Source organism: Eupeodes corollae, chromosome 2, assembly GCF_945859685.1.
Source record: "Eupeodes corollae chromosome 2, idEupCoro1.1, whole genome shotgun sequence".
Lineage (NCBI taxonomy): Eukaryota > Metazoa > Arthropoda > Insecta > Diptera > Syrphidae > Eupeodes > Eupeodes corollae.
The window spans coordinates 107,988,783-108,010,908 of record NC_079148.1 but is presented as its reverse complement, the minus strand read 5'-3'; the positions used below and the strand labels follow the sequence as shown (position 1 = coordinate 108,010,908).

The 22,126-nt window shown below is 33.1% G+C and overlaps 1 protein-coding gene across 5 annotated transcripts in view; it reads right to left on the bottom strand.

Moving 5' to 3' along the window:
- Window positions 1–22,126, bottom strand: part of LOC129946264 (heparan sulfate 2-O-sulfotransferase pipe) — a 163,072-nt gene that overhangs the window by 56,427 nt on the left and 84,519 nt on the right. For all 5 annotated transcript variants that reach the window (XM_056056395.1, XM_056056391.1, XM_056056393.1 and 2 more), the window contains exon 2: window positions 8,239–8,411. In XM_056056395.1, coding sequence (XP_055912370.1) covers window positions 8,239–8,359 — 121 coding nt within the window. In that variant the 5' untranslated portion in view covers window positions 8,360–8,411. The remainder of the gene's footprint in view (window positions 1–8,238; window positions 8,412–22,126) is intronic.

Here is a 22,126-nt window from a genome sequence, read left to right as displayed (position 1 = left end):
ATTTGTCTTACTTAAAAGTTTAAAGGTTTTCGTGTTGGATTAAGAAAGTTATGAGTTGAATTGTTCTTTAAAATTTTTAAATTACCAACAATGTTTTGCATGTAAAGAAATAGATTAGTTTGAAAATGTTAAAAACATTATTTTTCGTTACACAAAATTGTTTTGGAGATGAAATCATTTTTTATTCATAAAATTTTAGAATTGACAAATTATGTTTTATTATTAAAAAGTGAATAGTAAAAATCATAAGAAGTAATTGTAATCAGTTCGATTTGTCGAATTGAAAATTTTGACATTTCTCGGCGTCTCAAGGTCCCTAGAGTCGAACGTCTTTACGTGCGTGTGTACGTTCCATTGGTTCCGCTCATTCCTATAAATTTTGTTATACCGATAACAATGCAGAAAGGACTTTCAAGAAAATTTAGTGGGTGGTTTTTTTTACCATACAAAAAAATCCAATCAACGGTTTTTTTTTTAAATTGAAAAATATTTGTCAACTCGAATATTTTAAAATTAAAAACTGATTTTATCTCCTAAATAATTGTATGCAACAAAATTACCTCGTTAGGCTTTGAGAAAAATGAAATGGGCATTGGGATTTTAGACTCAAATATCTTTTCAAAAATTCGAGATATTGGCTTGAAATTGTTTTCAACATTCAGTAAAATTTTGACAAAAATCGAATTGACAGATTTTTTACAAAAAATAAAAACCTAACAAAAAAAACATTAATTAAAGTTGGTAAAAATTTACTTTCGACTCAATTATCTTTGTAAAAAATTTAAATATTTTCTTCAAACTAATTTTATTTCGCAGAAAATATTGTTTCAGTGAATTTTGTATAAAAATCTAAAAGTCAGCTTTTTTACATAAAATTCTACAAAAAATCGGTTCTCGATATCTCGTGAAGAAAAAAAGATGTTAACTTCAAATTAATTCAATTCATCCAATGTATTTGTTTAGTTAAGAAATGCTACTAAAATTGGTAAAAATTTGTTTTCGAATAAAAATCTCGTTCACAAAAATAGATTTTGAAATCGAACTATTACATCATCTGAAAAATTATTGTTGTTAATTTTGAATGTCTTTACAATAACAACCTACACTTGTTTTAAGCAACACAAATGGACAGAAGGGATGGAAAGTTATCAGTGTGGGTTGTTTCCCAGCCTCTTTTATATTTACGATTAAGATGGAGTTCGTGATAGGGTTGACAATCTAATCCGTCAATGTTGAATATCAATAACAGACTTAATAAATCATGTATAATATAACATCAACTTTGCAGCTGTATACCTTGAACAATATGACTACTGTAACTTGTCAAAGTTTGGAATTCCTCAATTGATTTTTCTTGTTGATAAGAATGAAGCAGGCCCTTGTCAAAGAAATTTGATATGAGGCTGAAGAATTTAAATATTTATTGTCCCACTTCAAAATTATACTTAAATTCCACACTGTTGAAATTCACCTTTCCAAAATCAAATGTTTTTGCCTTCCTCGTTTAAAAAAGGGGAACACCAACAACAGAAAACGATATTTAGATAGATAGGCAAATGGATAGATAGATAGATAAATAGATAAAAAAAAGATGGATTGAAGTTGCAGCTTCCATATTGAACTGATGGATGCTTGAAGCTTTTGCCATGTGATTAGATCTAGAGATGTTGTAACCCGAATTTTTGTGTTTGTTTTGTTTTTTGTTTTTATATCGGGTTTTCATTTAATTTGAGTTGATTTTAATGGATGTAATGGTTGTAGGTTTATCTTTATAGATATATTCCTATTGTAGGTTGTATAGCTTATAGGAATAGAACATATCTACTGCTGTTAGCTTGTTTTGTGTGTTTGCGTTAAAGGGTGTCAAGTACGGGAATATAAATCACAATTTCCTTTGTTTCATATTGAATGATATTATACAGCATCGAACATAGAATATTTTAGGGTGAATGCGAATAAGTTGTTATACATCTATGTAGATATTGTTAGATATGTTATAGGTGTAAGAATGGCTTGCGCGTTCTATAATCTAATGAGTTATTGACCTGGTTTATTGTCTGTGCTTAACAGATACGTTATTATTATGTATTATTATTATTATTATTGAACGCTAAAGGAATATTATGCAAATGACATTTCAGACTACAAAGGAACAATATTTGAGACTTTTTAGAATATACTGTTTGTTTTTGTTGAATTTTTAAAATGATACTTTTTAAGGGATATTGTTAGCAATCAAATAAAAAAAAACTATGAAGTATACGACCGGATGCACTTTGAGATTGCACTTCGTTTTAAAAGCAGATGTTGAATATTGGGGATATTCTAAAGCTAAAATGAAAGGACAACCATTATAAATTGACGTTCAATTTCGATGGGTCAACGTACAAAGCTAATTTTACAATATACAAACAAAGCAATGTCAAGTGCAGAGAAAAAGGCACACTGTTAAATAGCTTATGATCCCAATTTTTAATTATATTGTTTCAGAAAGGCAACACATTATTTGAAAGTGATTTATCTTTCGAAAGTATTTTAAGATCCTTTGTCAAAACATTTTTCTTATTTGAAATATACCGGCTTACAGTTCAGGGCAGCTATTTTTTGTCATTTTGTAATAATATAGTAACATTTGCTTACCTATCTGCATACTTTATCTTAATAATATGTTAATTTATAAAAATATCTCTCATTGAAATGACTTTCGATTCACCACGTTGTTTAATTTTACCCCACTTTACCCTATTAAAAGAACAAAATTGAAAAGAAATCACTACTGTTCATTTTTTTAAATAATCTTTTAAAAACTACTGATTTAACCACCACTACTGATATCACCATGAAGAAGAGTATATAAAATTTGGGATATAAAATGCTTGTATATACCCCATTTCACCCTATAAAACCAGAAAAGCAGGACGATTTCAGAAGATTAGAATATTGTTGAGTTAATTTTCCATCTATTAGTCCTTCTCTGTAGAGTTTTTAAAGAACTACGACTTATGGTATTCAATCAATCAACTTATTTACAATACATCCCTTATAGATATTTAGGTATTTTATTTTAAGGACTTTATTAACAATACGTAAATTGGCATCTACGAGCATACATATTAAAAAATCATACAAAAACACACACAAAAACAAATAACTTAAAATCCCATAAAAAATCTTCACAGCTTTACTCAAATACGTACGTCATGCATAAGTACTTATTTAGGGTACTTAACATGTAGAATATATTTTTCTAAAGATTTACCAATCGTGAAATTTTCAAGGGCTTACGTTAGTCGCCTTGTCGTGATGGGGCGATGTTCCTTTTTTTTTGCAAACGGGGATTTTCTCTTTACCTATAGAAACGGTATAGGAGCTGATGGTAGTAGATTTAATATGATTGAAAGGATGTTGCTTTGAAGATTATCAATTTGTATACCTACTTAAATTAAGGTTCAATACATTCGTCATCAAAAGATGTTACAACAACAACAACTAAAAAATCTTTCACAAAGAGTGTATCTTAAAAACGTAATGTTTGTAACCATATCTTCTACATGTACCTACCTACTCTTTGAACTTTGTTTTTTTTTCTTTCCATACATGGAAAAATCGTCTTTTATGAAGTATGGAAAATGAATTTAAGAACTTCTTGAAGGAATCCTTTGAACTAGAAAAAACATTCTTAATTTTTGCATGTGTATGATGTTGATTATAATAACAAAATTAAGTCTTTTTAACTGATTTTCTGTAAATATTTTGATCTCTTTATAAAAAAAAATATTTTGATTTACTTTTATGCTTGTTCGTAAATATAAATCTATTGAAGTTATAGGATAGGCAGTTAAATAATAATAATAAATGAAAAAAAGAAGATGTTAGGTTCTTATTAGTGCCCTTAAAACACAGATATTTTATATGTTTAGTAAAACTTTAAGATATTCAGATGAAAATTCTATAAATGCACTTTTGAAACATGAAAACCTATCAAAGTTTACATTTTTGATCACTTAATAGTATTGAGATAGTTTAAGAGCGAGGTGGGGAGAGGCACCTCTCCTTATCCAGACGGCAGCGGAGCAATTCCCGAGATGGAATCAACGGTGGCGTCTACAGTTCCAGTAAGGTTGAACTACTTAGTGAACACCTTATAGGGCTTCTTCGACTTATTTGGAGCCCAGGCTTATAAGGAGCTTGGAGTTATACTTAGGATCTGGCCCTCCAGGTTGGGAGTTGTGCGTCGGGGTGACTTCCTGGCCACGTAAAAGGTTTCATAATTGCGAAGCACCAACAAGCCTCGGATACGGACGGATTTACTGTTGACAACCAACGCAAACGAATAAACGACAACGAACTTCGGATATGCACGTGGAATGTTATGTCCTTTAACAGACCACGTGCTGCCGAAGAATTAGCGGCGGCCCTAGACCGCTATAAAGCAGATATCCCCGTCATCCAGGGAATACGATGGGATGGGCCGGGCAAAAAGAGGATGAAAAACTGCGATATTTACTATGGTGACTGCAACCACAAAAACCAACAGCGCTTATTTGGATGCGGCTTCGTCATTGGAGCCAGACTTAGGCAAAACGTCTTGGGCTATAGGTGCATCAATGAGCACCTCATGACCATACGCATTAAGGCTAAATTCGGCAACATTAGCCTGATATGCGCGCACGCCCCCACAGAAGAGAAAGACGACAACACCAAAAATATGTTCTTCGAGCTCCTAGACAAAACATATAAGCAGTGCCCTAGCTAAGATATTAAAATAGTCCTGGGCGATTTTAATGCCAAGCTAGGAAGGGAAGACATCTTTGGTGGAATAATCGGGAAGAACAGATTGCACGACAACACTTCCGAGAACGGATTAATGCTCATATATTTTGCTGCGGGGCGAAACGTCATGGTAGCCAGTACGCGTTTTCCACACCTCAACATCCACAAGGGAACTTGGACTTCTCCAGATCAATCTACCGTCAACCAGATTGACCATATTACGATCGACGCCAGACGCGCTTCCAGCATTATGTATGTCCGAACTTTCCGAGAAGCTAACATCGACTCGGACCACTACCTCGTTGTAGCCACTTCGGATTTCCAGACCCAAGGCAAAACAGGAAGGTGCTGGGAGAAGGTACAACTTCGAACGGCTACAATCGCCAGAGATCGCCAAATCCTTTTCCGACCGAGTTACAAGTAACCTCTCTCAAAGTTCTCTGCCGCCAACACAATGTATCGAAAACCAGTGGCAAGCCACCTCTGATGTGCTGGGTTTCAAACAGCCACTAACAAGGAACCCCTGGTTTGATGAGGAATGTCGGCAGGCAAATGCAGCCATACAACAGAAACGCAAAGCGGTGCTGCATAAAAGGACGAGATCTGTTCGTGAGCTCTATGAGCAGAAGAGGCGAGAGGCACGCCGACTTCTCAGAAGTAAAAAGAGAGGGCATGAGAAGCGTGCGGTCGAAGATGTTGAGAGGTATAAAAGGAAGAATGAGGTTCGAAAGTTTTATGAACATATGAAACGAAATTCGCAGGTACAAAAACCTAGAACCGAAGGCTGCAAAGACGAAAGTGGAAACATCATAGTGGAACCGATGTCAATGCTGAGGATATGGAATTACCACTTCTGCAGATTGTATAACGGCGACGCAGAACTGAATTCCGCTGTCAGGCAGGATGATCTATTCAATATAGACGACGAAAGCCAACAATGCAGTCCTCCCGACTTAGACGAAGTAAAGATTGCCATATCTAAGTTGAAGTCTAATAAAGCCGCTGGAGCGAATGGCTTGAATGCCGAGCTCTTTAAAACAGCTTGAGATAAGTTGGTTAGGAGCAAGCACCAATTTATCTGTAAGATATGGTCGGAAGAAAGCATGCCCGATGAATGGAACTGGAAAGTCCACAGTTGATCAAATATTCACATTACGGCAGATCCTGGTAAAATCCAAGAACACCAAATCGACACCCACCATCTTTTCATTGATTTCAAGGCCGCATATGACAGCATCTATAGGGATAGATCTGTATAGATCAATGTTTAGTTTTGGCATTCCTCCCAAACTCGTCTGTCTGTGCAGGATGACCATGGAGAATTCACGCTTCTCCATAAAGGTTGGAGACACTTTAACAGAACCTTTCGATGTCAAAAAAGGTTTTAGACAAGGTGTCATGTGTTTTTTTAACATCGTGCAGAGCTCACACGTCAACACTAGAGGCACTATCTTTCAAAAGTCTGTCCAACTACTGGCATATTCTGATGACATTGACAAAACCGGAAGAACTCAGCGTAATGTCAATGGAGCTTTTGTGAGTATTGAGCTAGAGGCGGCAAAAATGGGTTTAACGGTTAATGAGGGTAAAACGAAGTACATAAAAGGACATACAACACCGACGACGTCTTGGTCAAAACGTCACAATCGACAGACGTTACTTTGAGGTAGTCAAGGACTTCGTCTACCTAGGCTCCGCTGTGAACGCAGAGAAAAACACCAGCGCTGAGATCAAACGCAGAATAACTCTTGCTAATCGCTGTTTCTTTGGAATAAGAAAGCAATTGAGTCTTAAAGTCCTCTTCTGAGGGACTAAAATGTTGCTATTTAAGACCCTTATCACCCCCGTCCTGCTATACGGTGCAGAAGCATGGACTATGACAAAAGCGGATGAAAGCACCTTGGGTCGCTTCGAGAGAAAAGTTCTTCATGTGATCTACGGTCCCGTATGCATCGAAGGGGAGTGGAGGAGAAGATGGAACGACGAGCTGTACGGCTGTACCTAGCCAGAAGGGTAAAAGTCCAACGACTAAGATGCCTGGGTCACGTAGAGCGCATGGAAGCCAATGCTCCGGCCCGGAAAGTCTTCGAATCCGCACCCACAGGACAGCGCAGTAGAGGAAGACCGCGGATCAGGTGGCGCGCACAAGATGAAGGTGACCACACCCAACTTGGAGCGCGAAACTGGAGACATCTAGGGACCGAGCTAGATGGAGAAGTTTGTTGGGTGAGGCCCTAGTTCACACAGGACTTTTGTTATTTCACAGGAAATATTCTTTATTATAAAAAAATAAAATCTAAAAAAATAGTGCGAAAATTTGGTAAAAATTGATGTTCGGTTCTTGATAACTCTCAAATTAATTTCATTCATCCGAAAAATTTAAGAAATGCTACTAAAATTTGTAAAAATTTGTTTTCGACAAAACATGATTTTAAAACTTACCTTTTTCTTTATATGAACAATATTGTTGGTAGTTTTAAAATTTTCAAGAATAATTCAACTGAAAACTTTTTTAACCCAACACGAAAACCTACATACTTTTAATCAAGTCAAATCGACAGTCGGGATCGGACGTTATCAATGTGGGTCGCATCCCATCCTGCCACTGATTTTCAGACAAAAAATATAAAACAAAATATTATTTATGGTACAAAATTCTGATTCATGCGAAGTTTTTTTATTACACCAATTTAAATAATTATATCTAAAACCTGTTGCGTTGTTACCAAAACACTGATCTATAATAGTTCCTCGTGTACAATTGATCCATCAATTATTCACTTGTAAGGTATGTACATATATACATAAGTGTTGACAAACAAAAATAACAACTCCATGTAACTAGTGCCTTAGTTAGTATTGTTATTTTCTTCTAATTTGCTTATTTTGATGTAATTATCATCTTAATTATGACTTTTCTTAGTCTGAAAACATTATAAATGAATAACAAAGTCGTATTCGTATACCAAAGAAAAAAAAAACAAAAAAAAAAACATCTTATTTGTAAGTAAAAACAAACATAACTGTTTCTTACAATTTTATTCGTCCTTTAAGCATCATCATCATCGTCTTCATCAACATCACTTTCTTAGAATCAAACATGTGCTTGTGCAGCCTTTGCAAAAAGCAGGTGACTCTTTATTATTTTTCAAAAAGAGCTGTTGAAATGTATATTTTTATAATTATACATATACATATGGATATGTTAAAGCATACATATTTATATGTATACGCAAGTTACTGCATTAGTAGGTGGCATATATATATTTATAAAGCACTCTTCTTTTTCTTCTTAAGAATGCTAATTAAGTCTCTATAGTAACATCTCTATTCGTTTTCTCATTAACGAAACGACACATGAAGATTTATATACTATATAAATTTGTAGATACATTTAAGTCTTTGCATGCAAAAGATATACACAAGTATATATTATACATATATAAAATAATTTAGAATACTTACTAGAGCCATCACCTCCTCCACTTATATGATGTTCTCCAGTGAGGCCAAGTGCTGAAAATTCTGAGGGCTGCAATTTTACCTCCATCTCACGAAGACGTGTATTCAAATTTTTTGTATGCATAAATAGAAAGAATGTACACGAGATTGCAATTAAAGCGATGAGTTCAACGGACCTGGAATTAAAAAATACGTATAAAATTCTAAGGCTGGAAAAGCTTTAAAGAAATTAATAAAAAATCCATAAAAAAAAAGAAATGTTAAATATACAAGATACGCAAAAGAAGACTATTCTGCTGATAGCTTAGGCCTTTAGGGATGACATCAAATCTTCTTCCTTTAACGGCATCATTACATTAGCAAATACCTTAGTGTTTGTTGGATACCAGAATATTCTGTACGGATACACCGAAAGTGGACCCTGGATGCGATGGTAGATGGCCTGTATGATATCTCTAAGTCGCATCTTGAAATTGAAATGTTACATTAAATTCCAGTTGAAAGTGAAAAACCAACACATTTGTTTAATTCTAAGAACATCATACCTTTAAACCTTATATTAACCAGAGCAGAGCAGTAGGTAGTATAAGTCTATTCCAGGTGGAAAAGTAACTAAAAAAGAACAAATGACCTAGTGGCAGGGATATTATCAGTCAGTGAAAAGCGAGTTGGTAGTCCAAAGACACAAGCAATGATGTCGAAAGTACTGAAGAAGTTCAAGGATTTTATGTCTTAAAGGAAAATGTAGTTTATACATTAAAGAATTTTTAACTTCTAAAACAAAATAAATTGGGTGGCGCAACAGTCCGTTGCGAACTAGGGCCTAGTGACTTACAACTTTCAACCATTCCTTTGTGCGAGTACTGTTTTCACTGATGAAGCGGTCCTACAGGTTTAATCCGAATCCGAACGGCTAATTTGGGAAAGCACTATTCATGACAAGAATTATTCTTGGATTGAATAAAAAAACTTTAGATGACATTGGCAGAGATCGAACCCAAGAATGCTGGCATGATAGTCCAATGAACTAACAAATCATGCTACGGGTACTAGCATCACTTTTGGGTGGCTTAAAAATGGTACAATAAAAATGGCACGTAATAAATCATGTACCGAATGTCACTGTCAATATTGACCATTGGGTTATTCATTTCTTCTCGTTTTAAGTTGGTAGCGTTGACAGTTTAAACTTGTCAAATTGAACAATGCGATGAGCTATTAGCAACATTTTAAAGAAGGCCTGTTCTTTAGTAATACACGCTCAGATTTAAATATACTTATACTGCAAATGCAAGTGTTGCTGATGACGTGGATTTATCAGTTTTTTGCTTTCGCAGCATTTGAAAGTGACGTTATTCGATGGCAATAGAGGACAACATTCCTGAAGTTATGGCGAAGAACCGACCGAAATGTTCGAAAAAGTGGTTAAACTTAACCCAGTTCCAATTCTGTCATGTAAATGGCATTAGTTTTCATAGTTAATGGAAAAGTCTAAACTTAATAATGAAATAAGATTTGAAGGTCCCTAAGGTCGAAATAAAATATTTTTAGAGAGATGTATGTATGTGCGTGCGTGTCTACGTACATTTGCGACGTTTTTTGTCATCCATAGCTCAAGAACCAGTTGTGATATAGACTTCAAATAAATTTTGTTAAATTTTGAAAGATGCAGAAAGGATTCTTAAGAAAATTAAGTAGTTTTTTTACTAACTTTTAAGCAAGTCAAATCTACAGACGGGATGGGAAGTTATCAGTGTCTTTTTCAGCTATTTTTTGTTTTATTTTTAAACCAGAAATTAAATTTGCTGACTTGAAATCAAACTTCCATTGACCTTATGCATCGATCTTTTCTTACGTTTTTGTAAATATCATGTACAAAAAAAAAACGGTTTATAACGATGTTTATAAAATGAAAAATACGTTTCGCAGTTGAAGAGGTGTTCCTTTAAATTGTAGTTATGTCGGATTTTCATATAAAGACTTAAAAACTTTGAATGTAATTTGTGATCGCACTAGTTCACTAATCATCAAACAGTCTATGTCAATATTTTTGCTAAACTGAACATTTTTATTATGGTTAAGTACATAAATGCGAACGTATGCTTATTATAAATATTTTCTATCAAAAGTAGGAGTCGGTGATAGCAACTTTAAAAACATTAAATCCAGAGCCCCACGGCGGCTCGGAGTTCTCAAGAATTGGGCATCGCTATGCCTTTTTCCCTTTTTTGCTTAAGGACATTTTGAAGGTTCTTCGATGGGCTCCGGAGAAAATTCTCCAAGGTGATAAATGTCATTGGAAAAATTTTGAACAATTTGATATATTGGTGATCTGTTTAAAGCTGAGTTCACAGTAAACATTGAAAGTTGGTAAAAATTCTTTAAATATGTCGTAAACTCTTAACGCTCAAAATGTCTAAACTTTGCAAAATTAAGAATTTTATAAATTTTGTATACCACTAAGATACAGCACTGTATAAATAACCTCTGCAGCTTCCTTAAAGTTTTTTTTTTTGAATAAGACCTGAAATAGCCTTAAAAAAAACAAGTACCAAACAAACCGCCTACCATTTACAAAAATGTAAATGAGTTGTAAGGAGGAGGTTTTATATCAACCCAACTTCCAAACAAAACTTCTCATACTGCTCGGCCTTAACTCCACTAAGTTCTGACGGTTTACCTACAAACCTACTTATAATACCTACAATCTACATAGCTATGTTCTTTGTATAAGATTTTTGGATTTTCTTATATGAATGGGTATGTTTTCCCTTGGAAATAATTTAACTTGACGAACGGCCAGCATATAGAAATAAATAACAGTAATTATTAAAGAACTTTTTGGTAGATGTATAGATACTATATATACCATAAATGTAGATATAGACTTACTTAGAGTCTAAAAGTAGAAAACATAGCACTCTCAGTCTCTGTGGTCTTTTATAGCTTTGAAGTGTTTTTCATCTCATGAATTAAACATGTTACTTTTGTAGATTAGTTTCTTTTAATGATATCGTTATGTTTTGACATTTTAAATAAGATTTGAAGACAGACAGTAATGGGTGAGAGGGATATCTTATAGTTAACGTTTTGTTAACTGATGGGATAAGGCATAAGAATTATAGGGATGCTATAGAGGCAAGCCAAGGCTATGATTTTGATAGGTAGGTACATTGTTGTTTGTTATATATACTTGATGTTGGTGGATAATTTTTGACTTTAAAGAATTTTTTGTTATAAAAAAGTTTGTAATAGGTAATAAAAAAAACTTTGAAAAAATATGATGCGTTTTGAGAAACACTTTCAATAACTTTATGGTAGTAGTTTTCTTCGATTTAATGTATATTACACAATATATTAAATCGAATAGAAGAAAACTAATAAAAAAAAAAAACTTTTTGACCATTAATAAAGTTTGAACTGGATGTTTTCTTAGACGTGCGGTTTCAAGAAGAAATAAAATCAAAAAATTTTATGTTATGGTAGAGAGTTCAGCTTTATTAAAAAGATAAGGGTTTGCCATTATGTTTTAAAAATGATTTCAAGCGAAAAAGTATTGACAAATTGAAAATCACACGTCCTTTAGTTTGGCTTTATTCTTTATTATTATTGTGATGTCACTAGTTCACACATTAGACAAATCATAGGTATTTGTTTGAGGCTTGGAAAAAATCAAAATTCAACTGCGGAATTTCCATAAAGTCGAAGTGATGATTGTGTCAGAAAACATTACCAAACCAGAAAAATAAATGTTAAAAAAACAAAAAATATCTGGTTTATATACATTTTTTAAATTTGGTCGGTTAGAATTTGGCGCCTCGTGGTGGCCATCTTTTGTTTATTATTCAGTTGTTTATTCCAAATCATCATGTCAAGCTAAACGATTGAATAACACGTTCAAATGATAAAACTTTTATTATTAAAATGAGTGTTTGTTAACGCAAACATTGCGCGCATTGCTCCCATTTTACGGTAGACGTGGTGTCCCTTCACAATCGACTCTTCAATGTTTGGTGGCCAAAATTTGAAACGGCCGGTTTGGAGACGGCCTTTCGCAGACTTCAACTTGGCTAATTTCGCGTTGGGATTTAGACCTACACCCGTACAAGATCAAACTGACCATATCAAAGTTCATGACTATAGAAGACGCCGTTTGTTCACTGGTTTAGCTTCGAATCGTTTATAATAGGACCCGAATTTCGGCCGAAAAATCATCTTTAGTGACGAGGCGCATTTTTGGATGAATTGCTGTGTTAACAAGCATTATTGCCGTATATGGAACGATACCAACCCACGCGAGGTGTGGATTTTGTGCCGGTAAAGTAATTGGTGCGTACTTTTTTGAAAACAACCATATAGTCATAGGAAGCGTTACATAACGATATTTGGTATTAAATAATTACTGTGTAAAATGTAATGCGCCAGGGACAAATTTTTTTAAACCCGAAAAACTGTGGATGAGAAGGCAGACATAGGCTGTTTCTTTTTCAAAAATATAGCGTATTACCTACCTTTAGTCAATAATTGACCAACAATCATTTAGTGGTCCCATGCTGAGTAAATACTGCGTGTGATCTAAGCCTACATATTATGTTTTGGAGATACGTTAATAGTTAACGTAAATTTGATGAATATCCAGCTAGTAAAACCTTTCAAAACTCATCATCATCAAGTTATCTTCTAGAGTCGATATCTTACCTATTAGTAGATTATTTTAAGATTGCCTTTGAACATTTTTTTTGCACCCCTTCTCTTATATATTCTATCACACAAGAATACAGTCATCTTACATCAATACATTTTCCGATTTCTAATTCCTCTATACGTGACAATATTTAAAAGCTAAATGAATGTTTCAGTCCTGGTCCTGATTGAATACTATCATTTATGTTAAAAAAATGTGTGTCTTATATTTTCTTCCCATTTTTTCTTCTTTTCAACGTGTCTCTAAAATGTTCTTAATCCCGAGCCTTATACCTAACGCAAGTCCATAAAAAGGTTCTAAAAATTAAGTTACGAATTATCGTCCTGCTATCCAATATTAATTGCTTTTACGTAATTGTTTGAATCCCTTGTCTTTGACATAATTTCTTTTAATTGTTCTTCTAATATATATTAAAATCAACATGGGTTTTTAAAAAGAAAGTCTACAATTACTAGTTTATTCCAAAAACACTGTCAAGTCGATTGCATCTTTACAAACTTTAGTAAGGCATTTAACAAATAAGGTCTTGAAATTCTTCTTAATAAATTACGCATATATCGTATCTTAACAACAGATATTATAGCGTCATGTTCATCAGTAAGCCTTCATTTAAATTTAAACCAATTCTGGTGTACCTTAAGGAAGTCACCTTGGTCCATTGCTGTTAAATTTTTTTATTAAGAATTTGCCTTCTGTTTTAAATACTATATCGCTAATCAATGCAGATCATGTTAACATTTTTCCAATTTTTAGATCCATACAAAATTGTAAATACTATATCGCTAATCAATGCAGATCATGTTAACATTTTTCCAATTTTTAGATCCATACAAAATTGTAAAGAGCTACAAGAATATCTAAATCAATTTTGGGAATGGTGCAACTAAAACCGTTCGATTTTAAATATTGAAGAATCTAAGACAATGTGTTGAAATCGTGGTGTTTGAATAGAGAACAAATTTATTCTGGCCTAGGTGTTGTACTGGACTCAAAATTGACTCATATTTGATGGTTTTGGGTCTCCCGTTGTGTGTTAATATAAGATATATACAAAATTATTTGTTTTTATTTGTCGTTTATGTTTGTTTGTCTTTTAAGAAATATTATTTTCCACATTTGGTAAAATGTTGAGAAAAATCGAATCGACTGTTTTCTACAAAAAATAAAAACTTGAGAAAAAAAACAATCCTAAAACTTGGTAAAATGTACTTTCGACACAAATATCTTTTCAAAAATTATAAACTAATTTTGTCTCACAAAAAATATTGTTTTCGACATTCAGTAACTCATTTTTTTCATTAAATCCAAAAAAATAGTACGCAAATTTGGTAAAATTTGATGTTCGGTTCTCGATATCTCGTGAACAACAAATGATATTGACTTCAAATTAGTTTCATTCATTCAATTTGTATTTGTTTGTATAAGAAATAAAAACTTTTAAGAAATGCTTCTAAAATTGGTAAAAATTGTTTTTCGACTAAAAATCTCATTTACAAAATTAGATTTGGAAAGCAATCTATTTCATCAAATGCAAAATATTGTTAATAATTTTGAAATGATTTTAAGAACAGTAATTCAACAGACAACTTTTTTAACACAACACAAAAAACCTACAAACCTTTTAAGCAAGACAAATCAACAGACGGGATGGGAAGTTATCAGTGTGGGTCGCATCCCAGCCTCTCTTTTTAGTTTTAAGTTCAGATTTGAGTGTATTTTGTAAGCTTACAATAACCATTAAATGTATTTAAGAAATAACCCACTGGCCACAAGTAAATAGATCAATTTTTAATTTCAACATCTTGAGTTAGGTAGTAACATTATGCAAATGAATACATATAATAATTTGTTTATAAAATGTCAATTTTTCACAAATGATAAACCAATGATACTTTCGAAAATGTTTCTTTTTATAAGAAAGAACTATTAACCTATATTTTCAAATCACAAATAATAACAAAGCCGTTTTCAAAAGCCTCCTCTAGTTCATAAAGACTTCCTGAAAGTTTTCGGATATTGTGATATTTTATGACTAATTTTATTGCTCAAGTAATAAAACTTTTCGCATTCGAAGGTCGCTAAACTGAAAATATGACCAACTGTTCCATAATTTGAAATGGTGTCAAATAAATTAGAGTGTGAGTCATTATTACTCGTCTCGTATATCTATTAATGTGATAATTAGTATTGCGTTTTTATACATTTTTATAATAACGAAAACAATGTCTTTAAATATTTACGTTGCTCTAACTACCGAATCCAAAAATGGGCTTTCATGGTAAATCAAATGGAGTATTAATTAAGTAAAAGTGTACCAACTTACAACATAAATGCACGTCTTTCAAATTAAAAAAAAGAAAAACAAAAATGTTTTCTTTTTCAGTTATTTTGTCACTATATACTTTTGGTAAGTAGAATGCTGCACTGCATTGCACACACAAAGTGATGGCTTTTTGTCACTGTCAGGGAAATATACATTCACCTCAAGTCATCTGACACTTTTATTCAGCAAGCATGACACAATGTTAATGTTGGCACAATTTGAAGAGTAGTCAGCAGAGGTATACACTATAAATACACTTTGAGGGAGACTTGTCTTGATTTATTTTTTGTATGTTCATATATTTCTATTTTCTATTTGAGTTTTTTATAACACTTCAAAGCCATGGATAAATAAATTATTGGAATAGAAGAAATCACGGACACTTTGTCAATATATGCGAACATGAGCTATATTTTATTACTCTGGCAATAAACTCATTAAATTGGACAAAAATAGTTAAGTTTGCCATAAAAGTGGCAGCAACAGCTGTTGCAGTGGAAATGATTATATTAAGTATGATCGTCTTTCAAGGGGTTTTTAATTAAACGATTGGTTTTATTTATGGCTTTTACAAACATATATCGATACTTATAAATTATTATGATTGCCAAAAGGAGTGGTCGATAGTCTTCAAAAACAAACAAACAAAACAAAATTGGAACTATAAAAAAAAGAAGTTTGTTAGAAATAAATGGTTTTATATTATTGATAAGGATTAAAGCTTTTGCTCTTAACCAGAAATACAAATTAGGTTAATTAAAGAGAAGTTTTTGCTTAAAATAAACACAACAAATACAAATTCGGATAAATTTCCAATACCTTCTTAGCTTATGACATTACCATCAGCTAATCATACTAACTTTTACATTTACAAGCCTCCTTTTCAGATATGGATAATCAATGGCACTGATACATTGATTACATTCTGAGCTTGACAGTATTTTATATTAGGGAAGTATGTTGAAATAAATGATTTCATACTTAAAATGTCGTACACAATTCGTATCTATTAATACTCTCGAGCCCTGTAAGTGTATCATCAGAGGTGCCCCAAGGAACCCACTTGGGTCCACTTCTATTTTATATCTTTATTATTGACATCACTGACTACTTTGAAAATTCCGTTCGACTTCTTTTTGATCATGATGAAAAGTCTTTCGGTGCATAAAATCTGTAAATGGTTGTATTCTTTTATAAAATGATCTTAGAAGGCTAAGAGAATGGTCTAAGGTCAACAAGTCATTGTTTTTCACCAACTTTCTTTCGCAAAAAAAACCTTGGTATGGTTTTTGATTCAAAATTAAACTTTACTCAACATGCTGAATACATTATAGGCAAAGCAAGCTCCATGTAAATTTTTGTAAAATGTAATTCTATAGACTTTAAGGATCGAAACACAGGGTATTAAAAAATTGAAAAAAAGTTTACTCTGTTTGTAATATGGAAATTAGGATAAAACATCGAAAATTGTTTCTACCCTTTAAGATGCAAAATAATTGGCGTTCAATCGCTCAATAGCGATATTTTGAATTATTATCCAGGGTTATCCATTTTGAGGTTTCAAAAGTAAACATAAATAAAATACATATAATAAATTTTTTTTCACGATATCTTTTTTATTGTAAAGTTTAAACGTTGACATTATATGTGAAACACTACATTTTTTAAATTAACACCATTCGAATTTTCGCCATTATCGATTCTTCTAAGGTTATTTTCGACCACTTTTGACACATATTAGACGGTCATAACTTGCTGAATGTTGGATTTTAAGTACCTACTCAAGAGTTAAAAGTTTATCTGCATAAGCCCCACAGAAAAAAATCCAGCGGTGTCAAATCGCATGATCTTGGTGGTCAATTGATATCGGCACGTCGTGAAATTACGCGGCCAGGAAAAGTCTCCTGCAATACCGCCATATTCGCTATAGAAGTTTGGCATGTGGCACCGTCTAGTTGAACCACATATTTTCCAAGTCGTGTTTTTCAATAGAAGGCAAAAAAAGTCGGTTATCATATCACCATAAGGCTCCAAATTGACGGTGACAGTTGTTTCATCGTACATCGTTTACGAAGAAATAAGGTGCGATCACACCTTCAGACCAAAGACCGCACCAAACAGACACTTTTTGTGGATGTTATGAAGTCTCTTCAACTAGTTGAGGATTCTCAAGACTCCAAATACGACAAATTTATTTATTAACAAGTGACAAATGTGTTTCGTAGCTGAAGAATATTTTGTTTGAAAAATCGCCTTCCACTGCCTGTTGCTCAAACATTTTTGACGATTTGAATGATCAGCTGTCTTCAGTTTTTGTGTGAGCTGGACTTTATGTGAATGAAGGTGTAAATCAAAATGCAAAATACGTCATAATGAGCAGTAAGACAGTCCTAATTTCTGAGAACGACGGGGAATCGACACATTCGGGTCTTGAGCAACACTTTTACTTACAGCGAAATGATAAATCACAGGCCTTACAATATCTGTAATCAATCCAGTTTCTTAAAATGTCTTCTCTATTTTTCCAATTGCTTGAGTAGTTGGACGATTATGTAAACCATGATCTACTCTTAAAGCACGATATGTGGATGTGGAATCACCATTTTTGTAGTAGGTTTTACCAATTTGTTTGTATTTGGAGATAATTAAGCTATCGATTTTCGTAAATTACAAGCTTTCAATTGAACAAAAAAAAATTGGTTTAAGAACTTAGTTTAACAGATGTCAAATTCTAGCCCTATACTTTTGAAACCGCAACATGGAAAATCTATTATTAATTGCCCGTTTCTGTTATCTTTGATTGATATCAACGCCGATTGACATTAACGCACTATTTCCACTGCTAAGATAAGGCACACAAAGTTACATGTGTTTTTAACGGACCTATTACTCTGTATACTTTCATTGAACATAGTTTAGAAATGTTGCTATTTTCTATGAGTGACACATTCCTTCCCTTAAACAAATTAACCTTCAAGAATGTTCATCAGTATAGAATCGATTCCAACTGCGGTACCATTGTTAAGAATACAGATTAATTTTTTACCGTACTACACGAACGTAAACAAATTTACCACAGTTTAATCCTTCCTTTAAACCCTCACTTCCTTTCCTAATACTCGCCATGCAAATTTAACATTCTTGAAGCTAAAAAAGTATTAACAAGTGACCTCTCATTTTGAGTATGAAAAAAGTGTCAACCCTAAACAAATTCTTACAAGTTACAACGTTTAAATAAAATCCTGACTAGTCCTACCCTGAAGGATACAATTTTTTCAAAAATGTATGTATCAAAAATCAATTAAGTAATATTTTAAGATACTAATATGAAAACAAAATATACACCCTCATCTCCTGGACAGCTTTCTCCACAGAAAAAAATAAAAACTAATTAATTGAGTATCAAAAAAAAAACATTGCAACATTTACCATGACATCAGTTCACACTTATTAACGAAAATAAATCAATCATTAATGTTAAATAGACATCCTTGAGACTTATGGTAGATATTGAAGGGTGCAAAAAAAATGCGTCAATAATTATTACAATAATCTCATAATTAATTGGTTTTGTTGCTCTTATTTCGATGTGAGTGTTATAATCGCATCTCTTCTTTCTCCGCTCCCAGTCACTAAGGGGTCATCACCTTCACACAGTCATGTATGTGTCCCTAACTTCAAGGTATTATTGCAAATAATTCAATTAACAATTTCAGTTTCCCTTTCTCCAAAAAATGTCACAACTTAAGTAAGTATTATAACCAACCATAAGGTTAAGAGGCGTTGTCCAAGTTTAGTGTGTCTGCCTATGCATTGACCCGTAGCTGGATTAGTAGATTCCTATACCTTATATCGTCTTAATAGGGCCCTTTTCTTTGTATGTCCTTTTTCAATTCTTCTAAAAAACCTTAATTTAAGAGCTTTTGCTTATCGATTTTTTTTCCCACAATTTGTGTTTATCGCAAAAGAAAAAATATGTAAATATTTGAATACAAGAATTGTAAGGATTTTGGTTTCGCGCCCTTACAAAGTAATGTCTTCTTTATTTAATCATTAATAGGCCCGTCACTGTCTAGAAGGAAAAAAAAAACATTTAACAAAGAAACTGAGCCCAACACAAGACCAGAGAACAAGACAGGCTAGGCCGATAGAATACGAGAAAAAATATATTAATTGATATCGTGACAATCTTTTTAACTTAACAAGGATTCTCTTTTTTATATGCTTTAGAGAAAATGAGGAGGATAGAAAGAACCATCATTATTCTTCCTTGAGAATGCTGTGGCGCTACGGCGGAATTTTCGTTGAATACAGATTTACCATCATCAGCATCAGCATCAAGTCAGTTAACCGTAGTGAGTAGGTATATAGAATATAGCCTGATGGGCCAAACTAAATCCTTTTTTGACGTATAAAGAAAACACAAGAGGATTTCCGGGAAGGAAATCCCTCCCTTCTTCGCATTAAATTTCACCCAATTGTGATGAATCACGTATTTTTTTTTCGTTCAAAAAGCTATCTTTTCGTTTTGGTGTATCTTTTGCTGCTCATAGACATTTCATAGGGTGAAATATTCTACGTTTTTTTTATATTTTTCTTTCTCTTTTTGCTTTATCAGCTGAATTTGCTTTTATTGCAAAATTATTATTATTATTATTTAATTTTGTTATTCTTTCTTCTTCGTTTTCCTCATCTTTTTCTTGAACCTTTTTGTGGAAGTAAGAATACGGAACCTTTATAGAATTGAAAGTTGTTTGTGGGATGATGATGCCAGACGCAAACGAACACCATCCAAAGTGAAAAATTCCTAAGAAGTTTACGAAATGAGCGTTAAGTCCAATTTGATTGGAATATATCAAATATAATGACGTGATAAGCATTTGGTGCCTGCTCGTATAATATGAATGAACAGAACATTGGTGCACATAGTATAAAGGATCGATTGAAATACCTTAAGATTATATATCCTTATATCCGCAAGGGCTCGATAGCCGATGGCGGAGTTTTGGCATAAATCTTGCACTTGTGTTGGGGATCGTAAAGAATAAATCACATTTATTGATACGAATTTCCAGGAACAGGTATTACAGACAGAATTATATTAGCTTCACCGAAAATGTGTGTTAAATGGATAATGTGATGCAATGTTGCCAAGGAAGTGCTGATAAATTCGGTAAATTATGGTTTATATTGGTCTTCTAAGTTTTCATATTTTTTTCAAGTTATAAAGAATTGGTAATACAGATCTAACTCAAGATTTGTATCAAACTCAGAAATTCTTTGTCGGGAAAAACAAATAAAAGCGAGTACCGAAAATTTGTAATTTTTTCGGGTTCAGTATAATTATACTACTAGAATTTGTGATATGATGAGGACTAATTTCGGAAGCTACGTTAATATGAAGAGTTGTCGCATTTGCGGCTCAGAAAGTCCAAGAATTATTGTTGAAAATTCTCCTACGGTTGGCATTTAAAAAAGATAAAAATTGGACAACTGTTCAGTGAATGAATTGTGCCATTGAAAAGTTATTAATGATTGTTTATGGACGGAATTAGCATTTCTTATTTTAAAAGAGACGTTAAATCGCAAAATTTTGTATTCTTATTATAAGCATTTTTAGTCTTTTTTCCCAGAAGTCACTTAAAATTTGATATGTATGCCAATATTCTTAGATCGATTTAAGATATTGAGGTTATCAAGGACATACAGTTGCAAATTTGTTATGAAAATGATATGATGCTGCTATTGTAGAAGTGGTTGCCAAATTGACTTACATCATTTTTCATTGCTATTGAATTACCTTCATCTTAACAGTGAAATAAACTTCAATTGATTTATTATAAAAAATTGATTGTTAAAAAAAAAAACTTTGTAGCATAAGATAGTATAGAATTGACCTTGGGTCTAATCTTTTTTTTTTTTAAACTTCTAACCCAATAAATTGTTTCGCTGATGGCAGTACCCTCATGTTCATTTTTAGATTCTGATCCTTGATATTTGGATGTGAACTACCAGCGCTGTATAATAAGCTCATTAAATTCTGATCTTGACAGCATTGTTCAATGGGGAATCAAAAACCGTGTAGAATTTAATGTTTCGAAAACTAAATGCTGTCTACTGTCTCAAAAGCGTCATTCCCCCCCCCCCCATTCCGCTTCTCATGAGTGGTACTTGTATCGAGAAGACTGAATAAGCATCAGTTCTAGGTATGTGGAGATATCACATATTTGACATCGCCAAAAGTGCTGCTAAGTGTTTAGGTTTTCTCTGACCATGCAAGAAGTTTTTTACCCCTTCTGCTCTCGCTATCATTTACAAAGCTTTTATTCGTTCAAAACTGGAGTATAACTCTCATATTTGGACTGGTGTTCCAATAGCGTTCTAGATAGAATTAAAAAAGAGCTCTAAAACTAATTGGAGACAGTTCTCTTACTGAGAAATTTGCTTCTCTTGAACACCGCCGCAAGGTCTCAAGCCTGTCATTTTTTGTATTGTTATTTTTATAAACAATGCTTTATTGAAATAGCCAGCTGCAATCATCCCCCTAAACAAACAATTAAACTTTAATACCCGTCGTACTAGGAATGCCCATCAGTTTAGCCTTGAGCCCATTTCGGGCGTACTGTTAAGTACAGAGATTCTTTCTTTAGCCGTACCTCACGAATGTGGAATGCTGAAGGTGTTAATAAAAATAAGGAAGAGCGTCGGAGACAAAACGGAGGCTTGGGGCACACCAGCGTTTATTTTATGAATATCAGATTTGAACCCGTCCAATACTACTTGAATTAAGTGGTCCGAAAGGTAATTTCTAACCTAACAAAGAAGAGATTCATCGATACTAATTTTGGTGTACACTTCTGCGT